Source organism: Meleagris gallopavo, chromosome 14 (genome assembly GCF_000146605.3).
Source record: "Meleagris gallopavo isolate NT-WF06-2002-E0010 breed Aviagen turkey brand Nicholas breeding stock chromosome 14, Turkey_5.1, whole genome shotgun sequence".
Lineage (NCBI taxonomy): Eukaryota > Metazoa > Chordata > Aves > Galliformes > Phasianidae > Meleagris > Meleagris gallopavo.
The window spans coordinates 16,591,823-16,607,542 of record NC_015024.2 but is presented as its reverse complement, the minus strand read 5'-3'; the positions used below and the strand labels follow the sequence as shown (position 1 = coordinate 16,607,542).

The following is a 15,720-nucleotide window of genomic DNA, read 5'->3' as shown; positions in this document are numbered from 1 at the left end:
CATATGGGACAACTACTCCTAGTGGCAGTGTGAGATAAAGCAGTGGCTCTTTATTTTCTTTTTTAAACTCCAGTGTAGCAATGTTAGCTTTCAATATTTAACCGACATTAATATCAGTAAAATAGGCGTAGGGTGTTTGTCTGACACGAAGATCAGGTTATCCTGTCTGCTACAGCTGACCTTGATAAAGACTGTGTAAAAAATACATGAATCTCAAATCGGTGAAAGGTATTAATGCTCATGTGGCGTAAGATAACTGCAAAATAAAAGGAGTAACAGGAGGTTTCACTGTCAGCAAATACTGGTTGAATTCCAAAGCCTCCTAAGTTAGTGTCTAAATGAATACAATTTCAGTACCGTTTTCTGTGAGAAGATAATCCTGATTATTTATTCATAAATAGTGTTAATCCTTTGAGTCAAGAAGTATGGTACAGTATGTGACTGTGTTGAGATCTTACTGCTGTTCTGAAAATAAGAAGGAGAGAGAATTTATATAACAAATCTTTTTTAGTGAAATGAATGCCAGTCCTCATCCAAATGATGATCTGCTGGTCTTGTGCCTTTGGCAGTGGAATAGGTTCAGCTCTCAGCTGTGCTGCAGACTTCCCTTGTGACCATAGGCGAGTCATTAATTTCCCTAGTCTGAATTAATTGCTGCTATAACACTATTGTAGTAGGAAGTTCAACAGGAATTAATCTGACCTTAGGTGCTTCCATCACTCATCTGTAAAATAATGATGTTTTCTTATATCACTGCTGTTGTCCTTTTTTGTTTTGATTTGAGAGTGTTAGTGTCTGTATACTTAAGGAAATAAAGGATTAAATTTCAAATATCTACTGTGTTTTAGAAGTTGATGCTTTCAATTTAGTAGCCAAAGTATTGCTAAAAGAAAATATTGTTGTAAATACTTACCTGCATGGCTGCCTCTCATGTACATTATGTGGCTTTTGCTGTTGTTTGCAGGAACAAAAGTGTAGCCCGTAGCCTCATTATAATATGCTTAGATTATCCAGAAACAGAGATCCTTAGATTCTCTTCAGCATTAATTTGATGATTTGGCTGCATCAATTATTTAATTCCAATAATCCTGCTAATGTCTTTGTCTTACATTTACCTCACTTTTAAATTTGTGTTGATTGTGCTCCTGAATTAGTGATTTTAATATTGGTTCGACTAGTTCAGCTTTAGTGATATATCATCTCAATTTTCTTTTGTTTTACTACTTGCAATAAAAATATTTAGAAGGAACAGTGAATAATTTCTTTCATTAGTGACTTGAAGCAGAACCAGTGAGAGGCTGTGGTGGTACAACAACTTTTTAGGGTCTTCCTTGTTGATACATATTTCATCTGCAGCAAAACCACACTGGATCCAGATGATAAAAGATACTGAAATTGCCGTAGAGGATACCTTATACTGGGATTGCAGAGCAAGTGGCAAGCCAAAACCATCATATAGGTGGCTGAAGAATGGAGACCAACTGTCAGTAGAGGTAACATTCATTTCTGAAGAGCACAATGGTAAACAAAATTAGCACTAACTCATATAGCAGTGAGAATATTCAGAAAGTCCTTGTAAATAGTCCAGATAAATATTCTGTATACTTTTTCATGTTTGTTCATCGGGAGCATCCAGATAGAAACATCTAAAGCTGCAATATCTGAAACACGAGGACAAATTATATTGTACAAAAATAACTCAGCTAAAAGGATATTAAAGAGCAATGGTAGAACCACGGAAATAATTATATAAAGAAAGGCTGGAGAAGGAAGTTAATTAAAATTATAGATTAGCAACTGTAAATGAGGGATAAAGAACTTAAATGATTGTCTTACACTTGCTATTGGAATTTTGTTGAAGGTAATAAGAAAGCATTCGCAAACTTCTTGAGAAAAGATGGCAAAAATTGCAGTGTTTGAAAGATAAAGAGTGGTGTAACCTCGGTATTTGTTTTAATCTGTTGTTAAGCTAATGGAAAGTCATACATTTGGTGACAGGGAAAACTGTAGTTAGCAGGTCTGCCAGATCAGAAGTGCAGAAAACCACTGGGTACCCATATCGATTTTCATTCTCACTGTGCACTGAGAAAACTGCTGAATCCAGGTTATTGGGAATGTAAGCTAGGGGCAGTAGCCTGTAGCAGGAGGGCATTTTGCCCTTGGCCACTTCTGTCAGGACTGCTCAAATTCTGTGCGCAGCGTTGGCGCCTGGAGTTGAAGAAAGGATTGCTCAAGTGAGTTCAGTGGATGGCTATGAAAAATGACCTGAGCACTGAAAAACAGTTCGTAGCATTCAGGGTGTTATAGTTACATGCTCACTAAAAGGAATGGTAGTGTTTTGCGGGCAGGTTCCGTGATGGAGTACAAAATATATTGGTGATTTAAGAGCGCTGTTACTAAATTATACAGAGTCACTGAGGTAATGTGCTTTTTAACCTCAGTGAGTACAAAAATAACTTTTCTCATTCAGTTTTCCCAGTTCTCCAGCATGGAGCACTGGTGTCAAGCCTTGAAGGCATGATGTAAGGGAATAAGCATGACTTTGGAAATGCTTGAGGGCTGTGCACTGTAGGACTAACTCACTGAAGGCGGGCACCAGGGAGACAGCAGAAGAAGAGTTCTTTGTGTACCATGATCGTTTGTCTTCAGCTCCTGTGATAATCCTCCTTCATGCTGGGTTTGCTCCACAGAAATCTCCTGCTGCGGTTATTCCACTTAACTTCCCTTCCCCATAAATGAATCTTTTGTAAGGAGGAATAACAACAGGAGCTCAGGATGGTAGAAATAGGATCAAGATGTGGAGATTTAAGCTTTTTACTTTTAGGGACTGTACTGTGCATTGTCTAACTTGCAATTAACTGGGAATGGATCCATCACAGAAGGGGCTGAGCTGTGTTGGCTGTACAGAGACAGCTGGATTTGCCCTTCACTGGGACCAGCTGTGAGTATGAGCCCGTAGCAGAAAGGGCAGAGTGAGTAGTGTTGTATTAAGCCTGATGAGCCTCATGCAGGACCTCTGCTAGGCATTGCTGCTCCAGAAAAGCAGATGTTCTTGAGAAAATCGTTTGTCCTTCTGTTCATTATTATGTCTTTCCCCAAAGGAGAAGCTGTTGGATTTGTCTTTGTCACTGGTTCCTCTTGTCACCAATCCCTATCACTCCATCCCAAAGCAGTCGCTTCCCACTGTAACTCATAGAGCTTTCCAGGAAGCATCAGGGTGAGAAGCATCCTGTTCTTCATTCAGTAGCCCTGTCAGCTGTAAGGCACTTAAATATGTCTTCCATTTAGTGACTATTGGAATTTTTTTCTGCATAGTATCACAGAGAGCTCATTAACAAATGGCAAGTGTGAAATCTCTAAATAGTGTGAAATGCCAGTGCCATCTGTGTGTTTTGGATGCTCTCGTCTTCCTAGTATGATGTCCACATTTCTGGAGAAATGCAAGGGTATTTGAGAATAAAAAGCCTCTGTGAAACTGGACAAGTTTGAAGAATTGGTTTTATACACTGTATTGCCAAATCTCAGTGCTGTCATATGAATTATTTTAGAACTGTTCTTACGTGACATCTGCCCCATTAGTCATGCTGATGCTGTCTTATTTGAATTTCTTACTTATTTTAAAATTTTCACAGGAAATACATCATCAGTAAAGGTATTTTTCTTACTATTCAGGGAAGGATCCAGATTGAAAATGGTGCACTTACAATATCGAATCTAAATCTGACAGATTCTGGCAGATACCAGTGCGTAGCTGAAAATAAACATGGAGTCATCTATTCGAGTGCAGAGCTCAGGGTTGTAGGTAAGATTTTTCCTTTCTATTAAATCACAGCCCTCCTTCTCCCTCTCCACACACCGTCCACCTGCCCAGTACTCCGCCTCCTCATGATTTCAGCTTTGTAATTCCCTCAGAAACTGTCAAATTAAACATTTTTGTCAACCTATTATCTTTTTATCTGCAGTGCAGAGGAGTTTACTCACCTGTTTCCAGAGCATTTGCAGTCCAACCATTCATTGCTTTAAAACAGAACACAGATAAATTATTAATTAGGCAAAGAGCAGATACAGAGGCTTGGATACAGGCCTGGAGATGAAGACTTCTCACAGGGTCTGGACGTAGCCCTGGCTCAGCACATTAATCAGCTGCACTGACCTTCTGCACTGTGCCTCTGGTGTTCCCAGGGGAGCAGTGCAGTGGGCTGCTCTTGTGGCAGCCTTCCTTGATCGAGGGGACAAGAAGTTGTCACTCAGTCATTCAAATGATGTGCGTGGGAGTCTAGAATAAATGGCAGCAATTTACTTGAGGAAAAGAGTGAACTTGCAGACTGCCATATGCATTAATATGCTTGTGTAATTTCTACCTCCAACACGGAAAGACTGAAATCAAAATTAAGCCTACGAAAGCAGTGCTTTTGGGCATGAGTTATTCCCTTTCTATTGTGTAAGGCTACACTCAATCAGCAGACTGCTCCCTCAGCCTCATTCTCCTAAAATCCTGAATTTCCTTTTGGATTTCCATGTTGCCATAGATAGAAGCCATGTGCTCTTCTTAACTGTTAGCTCATACAACCTGTGTTCATACAGAATGAGCTGTGCTGTAGTTTTCTATCATCTAATACATGTGATCTGTCATTGTACTTTGGCACAAAAGTAGAATCCACCACATTCCTTGAGTTTTAATGAGACTTGATGCTGAGTGCTCTCACTGGAGTTAGACAGGCCATGTAAGCTCAAATTTGATGTAGTGTAGATAGGCATGTTGTATCCAGTGAGCTTCAGTTCCAGTGAAGGCAACGTGATCTTAGGTGCGTGCTTCTTTAGGTGACATACTTTGCAAAATTGAAACATTTACTTTTTTTTTTTAACCAGCATAAAGAAGAAAAATGCATAATTGCCCAACAGAAGATCTGGTTGAAATAACTAATTCATTCATGTTTTTAATTATGCTTGGAAGCTGAGAAGTGTCATGTATGTGCTAAATAGTAGTGTCGTTAATATAATTCAAGATGCTTTATTTCACTGTCAGTGTATCCCCCCTGTTCCAGCTTCTGCTCCAGATTTTTCCAAGAATCCAATGAAGAAAATGATTCAGGTTCAGATCGGCAGCACTGTTGACTTTGAATGCAAACCAAAAGCTTCCCCCAAGGCCAGATGTTCCTGGAAGAAGGGAGGTGAGCAGCTACACGAAAATGAAAGGTATCAAGTCTATATTGGTTTATTTGTTTTAATTGAGAAAAACAAACCAACTTCTAAAATAATTTTTAATTCAGTCGTGTCATCTTTAGATCCATATAGTTGTGAACCTCGCTGACATGTCTTGTGAGAGGAGTGTGGTTGGTTTTTGCTTGTGTTTGTGTCTGAGCACTGAGAATGCATATATGTCATTTTCTTTAAGATCAAGGGCCAGCTTTTACTTTCAGTCTGTAAATTTGAGAAAATAAAGCAATGGTAGAAAATGTGGAAAGTTTCAACAAAATGGTCTGAAAACACTGCTAAGGAGGTGTACTGCAGCCATGGTTATAATGTGTCTGAGAGACAAAAATAGATTTCTACTTGGCAAGGATTAATAATTGGTAGGACCAGAATTAGTGTTCTTACCATTCTAATATATTGATTTTTTTTTTTTTTCTCTGTTCAACTACTGTGTTGGCTTTTATGGAAAAAATATTACAAAGATGGTTCAAAGCTGTAGGTGCATTAGAAAGCCATATGAAAATATTCGAGATTTACTTTGTAATTGCAAGAATTATGTGATGAGCCCAGACCAATGAGCTGAATAGTGACAGATTAATATTGACAGACATGTAATGCGCTTTAAGAAGAGACAACAAAACCTCTTATGTACAAATATGGTGAATTAACTGTGAATGCTGAGGGAAGTCATACCTTGCATCACTGTGCCCAGGTGGGTGCTGTATCTCCTGAGGATGGTTATCAGTGGTATGTATGGGACAAAACAGAAAGTGACTTGTAAAAATGTAGTGCTGTTACCAGAATCAATTCTATTTCTGTAGAACACCATGTAAAATTTCTGTTTTGGAGTTTCTGAATCAGAAAGATGCTGTCAAAGCGGTAATTTTGAAGGCTCCGTTGCATGGCTTGAGGGGTCTCTTTGTACCCAGCAAGTCTGAACACTTGTGTCTTCTTGGTCAGCCACAGCTCTTTCTTCAAAGGGCACCCAGTAAATAGTCTTCATGTGTTCAAGTGTTGGTGTTTTGGCAGGAAATTAGGCTTCCATCATTATAGAGCTTGACACAGTAGCACAGACTTGCTAGCTGGCTGCGTGCCTGAAAGTAAACAGAGTCTTATTCAAAATAAGTCCCTTTTTGGTTTTTCTTTCTTTGTGAAACATCCCATTGTCTTGTAATGACATCATATCACATTCACAAGGGAGTCTGTGACACATGGCCACACTGTTTGCTGACACTGCATGAAGCCTCTCTCTTTTTGATGAGAGTTGGCTGTTGTTTTTCTGATAACTTCTGTAAGTGTGCAAATAAATACACAGCACAGGATTCTTTCCACATAGGAGAATTCCTAGCTTTTGCCCTTACGTCATTCCTCAAAGAATGCAGAGGAAGGTAGCCTTCCTGCTCCTGCTCTGTTGGAGCCGCCTGTCAGCAGCAGATAACCTGTGTTGGTTAGAAGGATTCAGAGCTGTCAGACGTGCACGGACCACGCAGGGCTCCACGTATGTCCAAAGAGTTCTGGCCAGGAGTGGCACTCTGGGAACTTTCTGGATCAACACCAGACACCGTCTTTGTGGCTGCTTTGAATTGCCATTCCAAAGCAGCAGCTGCTCATTTCAGATGTGGTGATGGTACCAGCGGAAGAAACTGATGTTCAGTTCCTGACAGTGTTTTGAGCACACGTAATGCTACCTTGCTTACATCTGTGCGTTTCTTGAAAACACAAATTCCACCATTCAGTTCTGCAAAGTGCAGATATTTCCAAAATACAGCCTGAAGTGTATACAGCCCCTCTGTATTTCTGACAGCACATATAAATGGCTTACAGGGGAAACGGAATAACAAGACAGTGCTCCTGAATTAATCTAAATGGAGTCCACTTTCCTTCAGAGCAAAGGAGAAATGTGATTCTTTGCAGAAAGCACTATAGTTCATTACTGTCTGCTATGAATAATTGCAATTCATGAATTTCTCGCAGTTCTACAATTCTTCCCATTCAGTTTCCAATTAGCTGTACATTTTTAAGCTATTAACTAAGCTTCTGATGGGGAGGTCTGTAGGGGGGGTGGGACAGAGAGTGGCTTTTTAAATGGTAGAGAAAGAGTGGAGTGACTTCCCAAAAAATGATAATGCTGGACATGGAGGTGCAGCACGTGCTTTACCTATAGGAGAGGCAGAAAGAGCTGAATGTGTTTGATCCTCAGACCTGCAGTGTGGTTCGGTCTCTCTCATAGAGCACCCTGTGAGAAATACATGGAGTCAGTTGGAGTTTGCCTGTGAAGAGCCAGCAGGGTAATTGCAGTCTTCAGGAAAGTCTGGTGAGCTGTTTGCTTCTTCTGCAGAAAGTCGTTCTGCAGAAGGGGGTACAGCTCTTGTGTCCCATAGGATAAGTAAACGTACAGTTTTCCCGGTGTATTTATTTGTCTGTGGATAGTTAGAACCATAGTGCTGTTGGTTTGTCTGTGGTGTAATGGACTTGTTTGTTCAGCAAAGTGTAGAACAGTTTGTTGAACATCAGGCAGTGGGATGTTTTGGTTTTTGTGTGCATTCATGCAGGTGCTGGAGCCTGTCCTCTCTGGGGGGGGTGCCAGCACAGTCCCATCCCCACAGCCCCAGGCACACTGCATCAGTGCTCTGCTGCAGTAAAGCCATGTGCTACTTCAGAGTACTGCTAGTGTTCTGTTCTATGCGGATTTATGTTTCACTGGGGTTACTGATCACATTACTTCTGTAAAGCCTGAAAGATTTTCATTTTGATGGCACTGTTGCTTGTATTTCTAATTTATTTTTAAATGGTGCTGCATTTTCAGTATGTAGGAGATTTGGATAATGACTCAGTAAATTTTAATTAAATGAGCTGAATCTCATACATCTTGTAGAGGGGAGAATGTATAAGTCAAATGGATTCGAGAGCCTTTGGACTGAGAAATTGCTCTGTTAAAGAATACAGTCTTGTTTCTTGTTAGTTTTGCAAAATATTCCATTTATTATTATTTTTTTTAAGTATATCTTGAAAAGAGAGAACAAGACAGTGAAGAACCGTGGAACACAGAAAGAATTAAGGCATGTGGTTCAGTGTAGAGTATGCAAAAGTGAAGGCATAAAATGGGAATGAAATGAACTGGGTACTAAAACAGGGAGTAGTCCCCTCCAAAATGCAGTTTTGGAACTGTGAAACAAATTATTGTGGATGTATGAGCGTGACAGTCAGGAATTAACAAGAATGTCTTCAGTGCTTCCAGATTAGGTACTGACTGTGGGAATCCGTGGTTAACTGGCACAGGTGTGTTTTTACCCCATATAATGATTGTGTGTATCACTGGGCTAGAGGCAGCTTGTGTTTACTTAAGTTGTTCTTTCCAATCATTTCGTGTTGTATGGCCTTTTAAAAATGTCTGCAGTTGTTAAGCCGCATCCTGGTTGTTTTTATTCAAAAATATTCTGGAGCAGCTTCTCCTGATAGCAGAGATCACAGCATCTCCAGGAGGGGAAACCTTCCATCTTCTCTGTTGAAAGGCCCCCATCTCCAGATGGATGAGCTTTTATTTCTTAATGTGCATTTCAAAAAAGAGATTAGACGTTTTAATCAAGGTTAAATACACTCAGTGTTAGCTTATCTCCATCAAAAACAGTAGGCGTCCCAAATATGGTCCTAGGTACCCATTTAGAAGATTTCATTAAATGTTTTTATATTATTGCTCTAGTATATGGCTGGAAAAAGATTAAGATTTTGAGTTGGTGCAGAACAGTATTTCATCTATAAGCTCATCCGCCTGTATTCCTAGATGTTTGTAAAATACTAAGAGCAGAACAAGATGAAAAGATATTGCAAACTTCACCTTCACTAGCAAACATCCCAATGCAAGTCTGTCTCTCAAAAAGAAAAACAACTTCCAGTTTTAGCATCTTTCACTGTGATTAAGTGATGTCAAGTTCAGGGGGAAAGAAAAGATGAGGTACTATTCCTGATAAAATATTGCATAATCTGTACAAGGTTCAGTTATGGGTTTCAAATTAAGTATTTTTACTTCATTTTGTGTTACAGTTTGAAACGCTGTGGTCTGGAAAGTAATGCATTTACTTACCAGTGCTTCAATAGGAGCTTATTTTGGCTGGCTTTCTCGTTAAGTAATCTGATTTAATTTAGTTGGAATTTGCTTGATATATAAAAAGCTGGTTTGACCCACTTTCCACTGATCCTTTGTACTGAAGAGTTATGAACTAGAAAGTAATATGTTTATATTTATTATCAGATCACTAAGGGTCTAAAATATTTGGCTTTTCCGCTGAATAATCTGACAAATAGAAAAAGACAGTGATTTAGTTTAACTGTCTGTTATTTTAGTAGTAAAGCATTGCATGGGAAGATGAGCAAATTTGCATTCATTAACGATTTCATTAATGGCACAAAACTTCAAGTGGCAGCCTTGCATTGGAAGACCTGGAATCCTGGATCCTGAGGCGTCTGCTGGCCTTCACTGGGTGGGTGGTTACACTGCACCAACATTTCCATTTAACCAATTTTAACAAGTAAGGGTAATATATGTAAGCCTCTATATAGTGCAGTCACAGTTGTCTGAGCAAGCAGGAGTGAGGACAGGGAATGCAGAATAGCTGGGATGTTCTTAGGCAACATACAGGAAAGTCAACAGATTTCAGATTGGCTTCCTGGAGCATCACTTGCCTTCTAATCCCCAGTGATATTATTCCCAGTGTCTGAAAGTACTGGAAATATGGTACAGTCTGCAACTGTAGTAAAATAACATGTCAGTATTAAAAGTATATGTTCTCATTTCATAGCTGGCTTTCAGCTTGGCTGGTTGTGACCTGATCAGTAAAACACACCTGGGGTACTGGGCAGAATTAATGGAGACTGTAAGTTCAGTGGCTGGAAAGGTCTGTATTGCTAAATCCATGTTCCTAATTTAGGTGGGATAAGAATACTCTCCTAGTTTTGTCTCTCAAATCAGAAACCCTGAAGTCTACTCCCAATCTTTTGACAGCAATCAAAGAGCATGATAACCTGGGCAGGAGCTGGGACATTTGGCTTTTCTAGGTATTTCTTTATGCCATCCTTTTGACTGCTGGAGAAGAGAGTCTTCTCAAGGATTGATTTCCTACAGTTTTTCTCAAGAGAGAATGATTTCGTTTTTGCCAAACGCATTTTGATCTGAGGAGCAGATAGGTCCTTAAGTCAGTCTCCAGTTGTGCTAATGCACGTGTGCCAAAGCATTCTTCAGCCAATTATCTTTATTTTATGGGGCTTAAAGTTTCTGCTGTTGGTTCATCAGAAGTATTCATGGAAAATGAAATTCACTTTAAAAATTGCTGGTCTTCAGCAAAATGTATTAGGAGAACTGCTGCAGATACAGAGAACTCCAAGACGTGTATTATTGGTCTGTGTTAGAAATCTGGATCTCTTCCTGGCAGTAGGCTGCCACTGTCTGTTTTATCAGTGTGAGAATATCTCATAACTTTATGTGTACTAAATGCCTCAGTTTGTCTAATTTTTCAGCAGAAAGGGGTAGAGCTATTGCTAGGTGTTGCATTTACATAAGCTGAGCTATATTTACTGCTCTGTAATTGAAAAAGTATAGAGTTGCTCTTTCTAATTTGCTGTAAAGATTTTGACAGTCATTTTTCTTCAAGAATTGATTTGTTGGGTGGTGGTTGTTTTTTATTCTGAAAGAAAAAAAAAACTTGATTCTAAACTGTCTTGGCTTTTTAATAAGCCTCTTGCTTCATTGGTTTAGATGAGCTAGGCTTTGAGATAGCTCAGAGCAGTCTAAAAATGTGTTTTCCTTTCATTTTAATTAAACAATAGACATTTTCTATTTTATACCCCAGTCCTATTTATAGTTTGTTTGATCTAAGACTTTGTCATTACTGTTGGGTTGTCGTTTGTTTTTGCAGCTTTTCTGCTGAAAACTGCTTCAAAATAGATGATGCAATGCATGCCATTGTAGCATAAACCAATAGGTGGAAAGTCTGAAAACTCCATAGCTTGCTTGAAATCATAATTCATGATTGATTTTGCCCAAAAGAAACTTATCTCAGGTACCACAATATTGAGTGTCATAGCACATTTTTAAAGAAAACACACGCAAAAAAAAATCAAAATAATTAAGAAAAACAATTAAAAGCTGAGCTTAATTTTATAGTGCTTTTCACTGCGAAGAGCTTTGTACTGTCAGTGAAGCAGTGGAAGGAATCCAGACTGCTCTGCTTTTAGACATTCAGAGTGCAGTCTCCATGTGGCCTGGCAATGAGGTGAACCTGCTATTGAGGGAAAGCAGCACAGAGGCACAGTAAAATCCCACTGCTGTGGTCTGTGGCTGGTGAAGATGGTTTTGGAGGATCAGGGAAGCCGAAGGTGGAGGATAAGATCACTGAAGCCATCAGACCGCGAGTTGGTTTAAGCTGTTCTTATTCACCACCATCGTTATTCTCTGAAAAATGGATTCAAATGCATTGCCATCATCGTGGTGTATTATTTATAATGTAAGTCAGTATAAATAGTTAATGACAGTGCAGTTCACTGAAGCATATGTCCTTTAAGGGCCAACTTGCCTTTCGACCACGTAAGGTGTTGCCCAGCAGTTTACCTGCAGTTCCAGCTGCCCAGCTCTGCAGCTGGAAGCTCTCCTTGTCCTTGGTCAGCTCTACAGCACGTGCAGCTTCACCCCGAGCACTGCTCACATGGAGCTGTTAGGTGCAGTGTGTGAATGGCAGAACAAAGAACTTGTGTGTGCATCCTGCTTACCCCGAGCCTGGAGCAAGTTTTGAGAAGGAAGTGCTCCCAATTCCCACTAATACTGAAGACTTAATCTGCTTCTTGTAGAGAACTGAATCTCAGCTGGGACAAGTTATTGATACTAATTTCCCTCACGTATATTAAAAATAAAAGGAACAGCAGGGATGTGTATTTAATTTTGTACTGAATGAAGAAGCAGGTTAATGCTGGAATACGTGCAAGCGAGAAGACAAAACCCTCGTGACTCTTCTGGAAAAGGGAAGATAGCAGCATTAAGTTCCAGCACATTGCTGCCTTCTCAGATGATGTGTGTGCTTTGACAACTGCATATGACTCGCCAACTAATGTGGTTAGAGGTTTGCCTCCAGTATTAATGTTGTTTGCTGTTCTGTAGATTCTCTTTAGCTGGTTGTGAGGTGTCTGGGACATTTCCAAACTGCCTGTTAGCTAAGCTGCCTAGGGGATGGGCAGTGTAGCATCACTGTGATACATTTGAAATGGACTGACGTTTCAGGAAACTGTTGCTTACCTTTTTTTCCCAGTTATTCTGAACAGTTATGTACAGTTGTACAGGTCTCTGTGCAGCTCCAGGTTATCTCAGGGAAGAGCTGGTTGAAGGTTCTGCACGTAAGGATATGACAGATGGGAGGACCAGAAAGAGGGAATTAAAATTATCCTTGCCTTTAGGTCCCCCCACTGCTGTTGTCTAAGATCTCAGCTCTACTGTTGGGATGTTGGATTTCTTGTGTATCTATCAGTAATGTGAGTCTCCTTTGAGTCTCCTTTGCTTAATATTTTTTTTTTAGGAGTATTTCTGTTTTTTTCCGTGTTACCTATAGTCAGTGTATACCATCAAAACTTTCAAATACCATGTTGCAAATTGGTGCAGTTTGATATACCACAGTAACTAAATGAGTATTCAAACATTTTGTCAACAAAAAAATGCTGTAACTTTCAAAATCTCTTTGTAATTTTTTTAGAATCACATTACTAAAGGATGGAGGACTAAGAATAACCAATGTGACCAAAGTTGATGCTGGAAGCTACACTTGTGTGGCAACAAACCAGTTTGGAACAGCCAGTGGGACTACAAACTTAGTAGTTACAGGTAGGTGGGCTGGAAAGAGGGGGCCAGGTTGACATTGAACTGCAATGAATTCTGCATTTGTGCTTTGAACAAACATCAAATGCATTGAAAAGTAAAGGTGTGACAAAATACATATTGAAGAATTTATAAAAATAAAAGGAGATCTGTGGTTAGTTGTGAGGAAAGAGACTGAGGGATTTTCTCCCTTTTGGCACAGAGATTTCTTGGCCCTGAGATGAGGATGTTCTGAACACTTTCCTCCATGCTCTCTCTTAGTTACCTGAATACTAAACAAGCTTGTTGCACTTCTTTTTATTTAACTTGTTAAAAACCAGAATATGAAATTCATGCCAACCAAAAATATTAGAGGTCATTATACATTCCAGTCCAAAAATCTCTTTAGCCCTAAGGAACTATACACTTATTTGCTCATGGAAAAAGATGTGGAAGAAGCTCCAGCTGCAGGAGTGCTCAGGGACCCCACAGGCAGTAAAATATAAAGTCTTTCAAAAGCTAATTGTGTACATAATTGCTGTTAAAAGAGTTCTTGCCCCTTCCACTGAGACGCCCGTTGCTAGCTGCTGTCTGAGATGCTGATTGAGGAGGAGTGCTTTGTGAAGTCTAGCTGAAGACTCTTTTCTCATGATGTTCTTTTTTAAAGATGGGAATAACTAAAAGGTTTTCCAAATGCAGAATTATCTAATATCCTACTGCATTGCATATCCCATACATTTCATAGATCCAAACAGAATTATTCGGTTCAGTGAAGAAACAGCTACAGATTTTCAGTCTGTTTTTAAATGATTCATGCCCTTTTATACACAAATAACAGAATTATGTACAGAGGATTTATAGAAGGAAATTTAATTTTTGCAGTATTCACGGTATGTGATATTTGTTCTGTTCATGTGATTCGGGAATTGTAAGCTCCTTTTCTTAATGGCACAATTTATGTTTTATATGATATACAGACCCAGATACCCAACACGTCCTACCCTATATAGATTTCCTCTGGTTTCCAGGTTTTGTTATCTGCTTCTTCCACTCCCACCTTTTAATCTTCCCCATGGTTGCTACCACAGCATCCTGCTCCAAAACATATGGGTTATTGCTGAGAACTACACGTGCTTCTGAATGGTAATTTCACTGCTGTGGGTTGCAGTGCATTTAGCTTGGTGAGGTATATTGGTCTGTACACAGTAGGTAAATAGCTACTTTTTCAGTTTCAACAAACTCCCACTGGTAAATGTGCAACAGTACAGTGCTCCAACAAGAGAGGTCAGTCAGTAGCATTTATAGTCCAGCTGTATAATTTGAAGTGACTGTCATTAATCAGGCTTGTAGAACATGGTAGAACATTAGTGGCAGACAAGTCGTAGTACTACAGAAATCCAATAACTGATTTTTCTGCTCTCAGAACCAACAAGGATCACTTTGGCACCTTCAAACATGGATGTCACTGTTGGAGAAAGCGTCATCTTGCCTTGCCAGGTTCAGCACGATCCTATACTGGACATCAGCTTCACATGGTATTTCAATGGGACACTGACCGACTTCAAAAAAGATGCCTCTCATTTTGAGAAGGTTGGAGGGGTAAGTTGTGAACACTTCTTCTCTTATAGATGCATGCAGCACAGACAGACTCGCTTGTTCTTTCCAACACTGTGAAGGTTTTTTCTTCTCTTTTGGATGTATGGAATGTGGTGTTCTTTCTTGCAGAGAAGTCATTCATTGAGCTACCCTGCAGCACATAATCTGGTATCCAGACATCTCATATTTTAGGCCTGAAGTTTTCTAAGTGCCTACCTGTGTCTCTGCATCTGGCCCTACATGATTTTCCTTGGATGACATGAAACATAGCAATGACAGATTGAGGAACTTGTTTCAGATTTTGAGAGCTAAAGCCTAAAAGCAAACAAACCAAAAAAAATCCATCTTATTTTTCCTGCTCTTGTACCCCTGGTGTTTCCCTCACTTCTCTCTATAAGTCTCCCCTGGTGACAGGGGGGGAGGTCCTTGAGGTCCCTTCCAACCCTGGCCATTCTGTGATTCTGTGACAGAGGGATGCCATACTTTACTTTTCCCCACATGAAAAAACAAAACAAAACAAAAAAAAGCACCAACAAAGCAAAACAAAACAAAGAGCTTAAAAAAAAAATAAGATTTCATGGAAACTTCTCAACCAGTTGTGAAGGAAATTTCAGAGTATCGACCAACTCAGACTTCTGACTCTAGAACATCTTACCTGGGAGTTTGTTGTATGGTATAGAACTAGGGGTAGTTGTGGAATACTGAAGTTTAGGTGACTTTTTTTAGTCTTATTGATTAAAAAAGGGGATTGAACCTCCTAAGTGGAAAAACTCCATAGGTAACTAACAAATACAGAGAACTATTATGTGGGCTTGTCTGAATCCCACTAATGTTGATGGAATAATTTAATCCCAGTAAGAAGCCTTCCAGTGCATGTTTGTTCAATGGAACTATCTGTGCATGACTTCAGCTTTGTTGATAAACATGGCAAAAGGAAAATGATTTTTTAGTGGATGGAGATCTGTGTAATGATATTTTGGCAATCCTTGCCATGCATGCCTGAGATCCCTGACATGTAGTGGTTAATGGGAATGTTATGGCACCATGTCCTGGTCTTCCAGATGGTTAGAAAAATATAGGATATATTACTGTTGTACTGT

At 39.6% G+C, this 15,720-nt stretch overlaps 1 protein-coding gene across 1 annotated transcript in view; it reads left to right on the top strand.

Annotated features, from left to right (window-relative positions):
• Nucleotides 1-15,720, top strand: part of LOC100541675 (contactin-3) — a 125,764-nt gene that overhangs the window by 96,494 nt on the left and 13,550 nt on the right. The window contains exons 7-11 of the mRNA XM_010718739.3: nt 1,357-1,493; nt 3,673-3,802; nt 5,046-5,196; nt 12,924-13,051; nt 14,448-14,623. Of these exons, the coding sequence (XP_010717041.1) occupies nt 1,357-1,493; nt 3,673-3,802; nt 5,046-5,196; nt 12,924-13,051; nt 14,448-14,623 (722 nt within the window). The remainder of the gene's footprint in view (nt 1-1,356; nt 1,494-3,672; nt 3,803-5,045; nt 5,197-12,923; nt 13,052-14,447; nt 14,624-15,720) is intronic.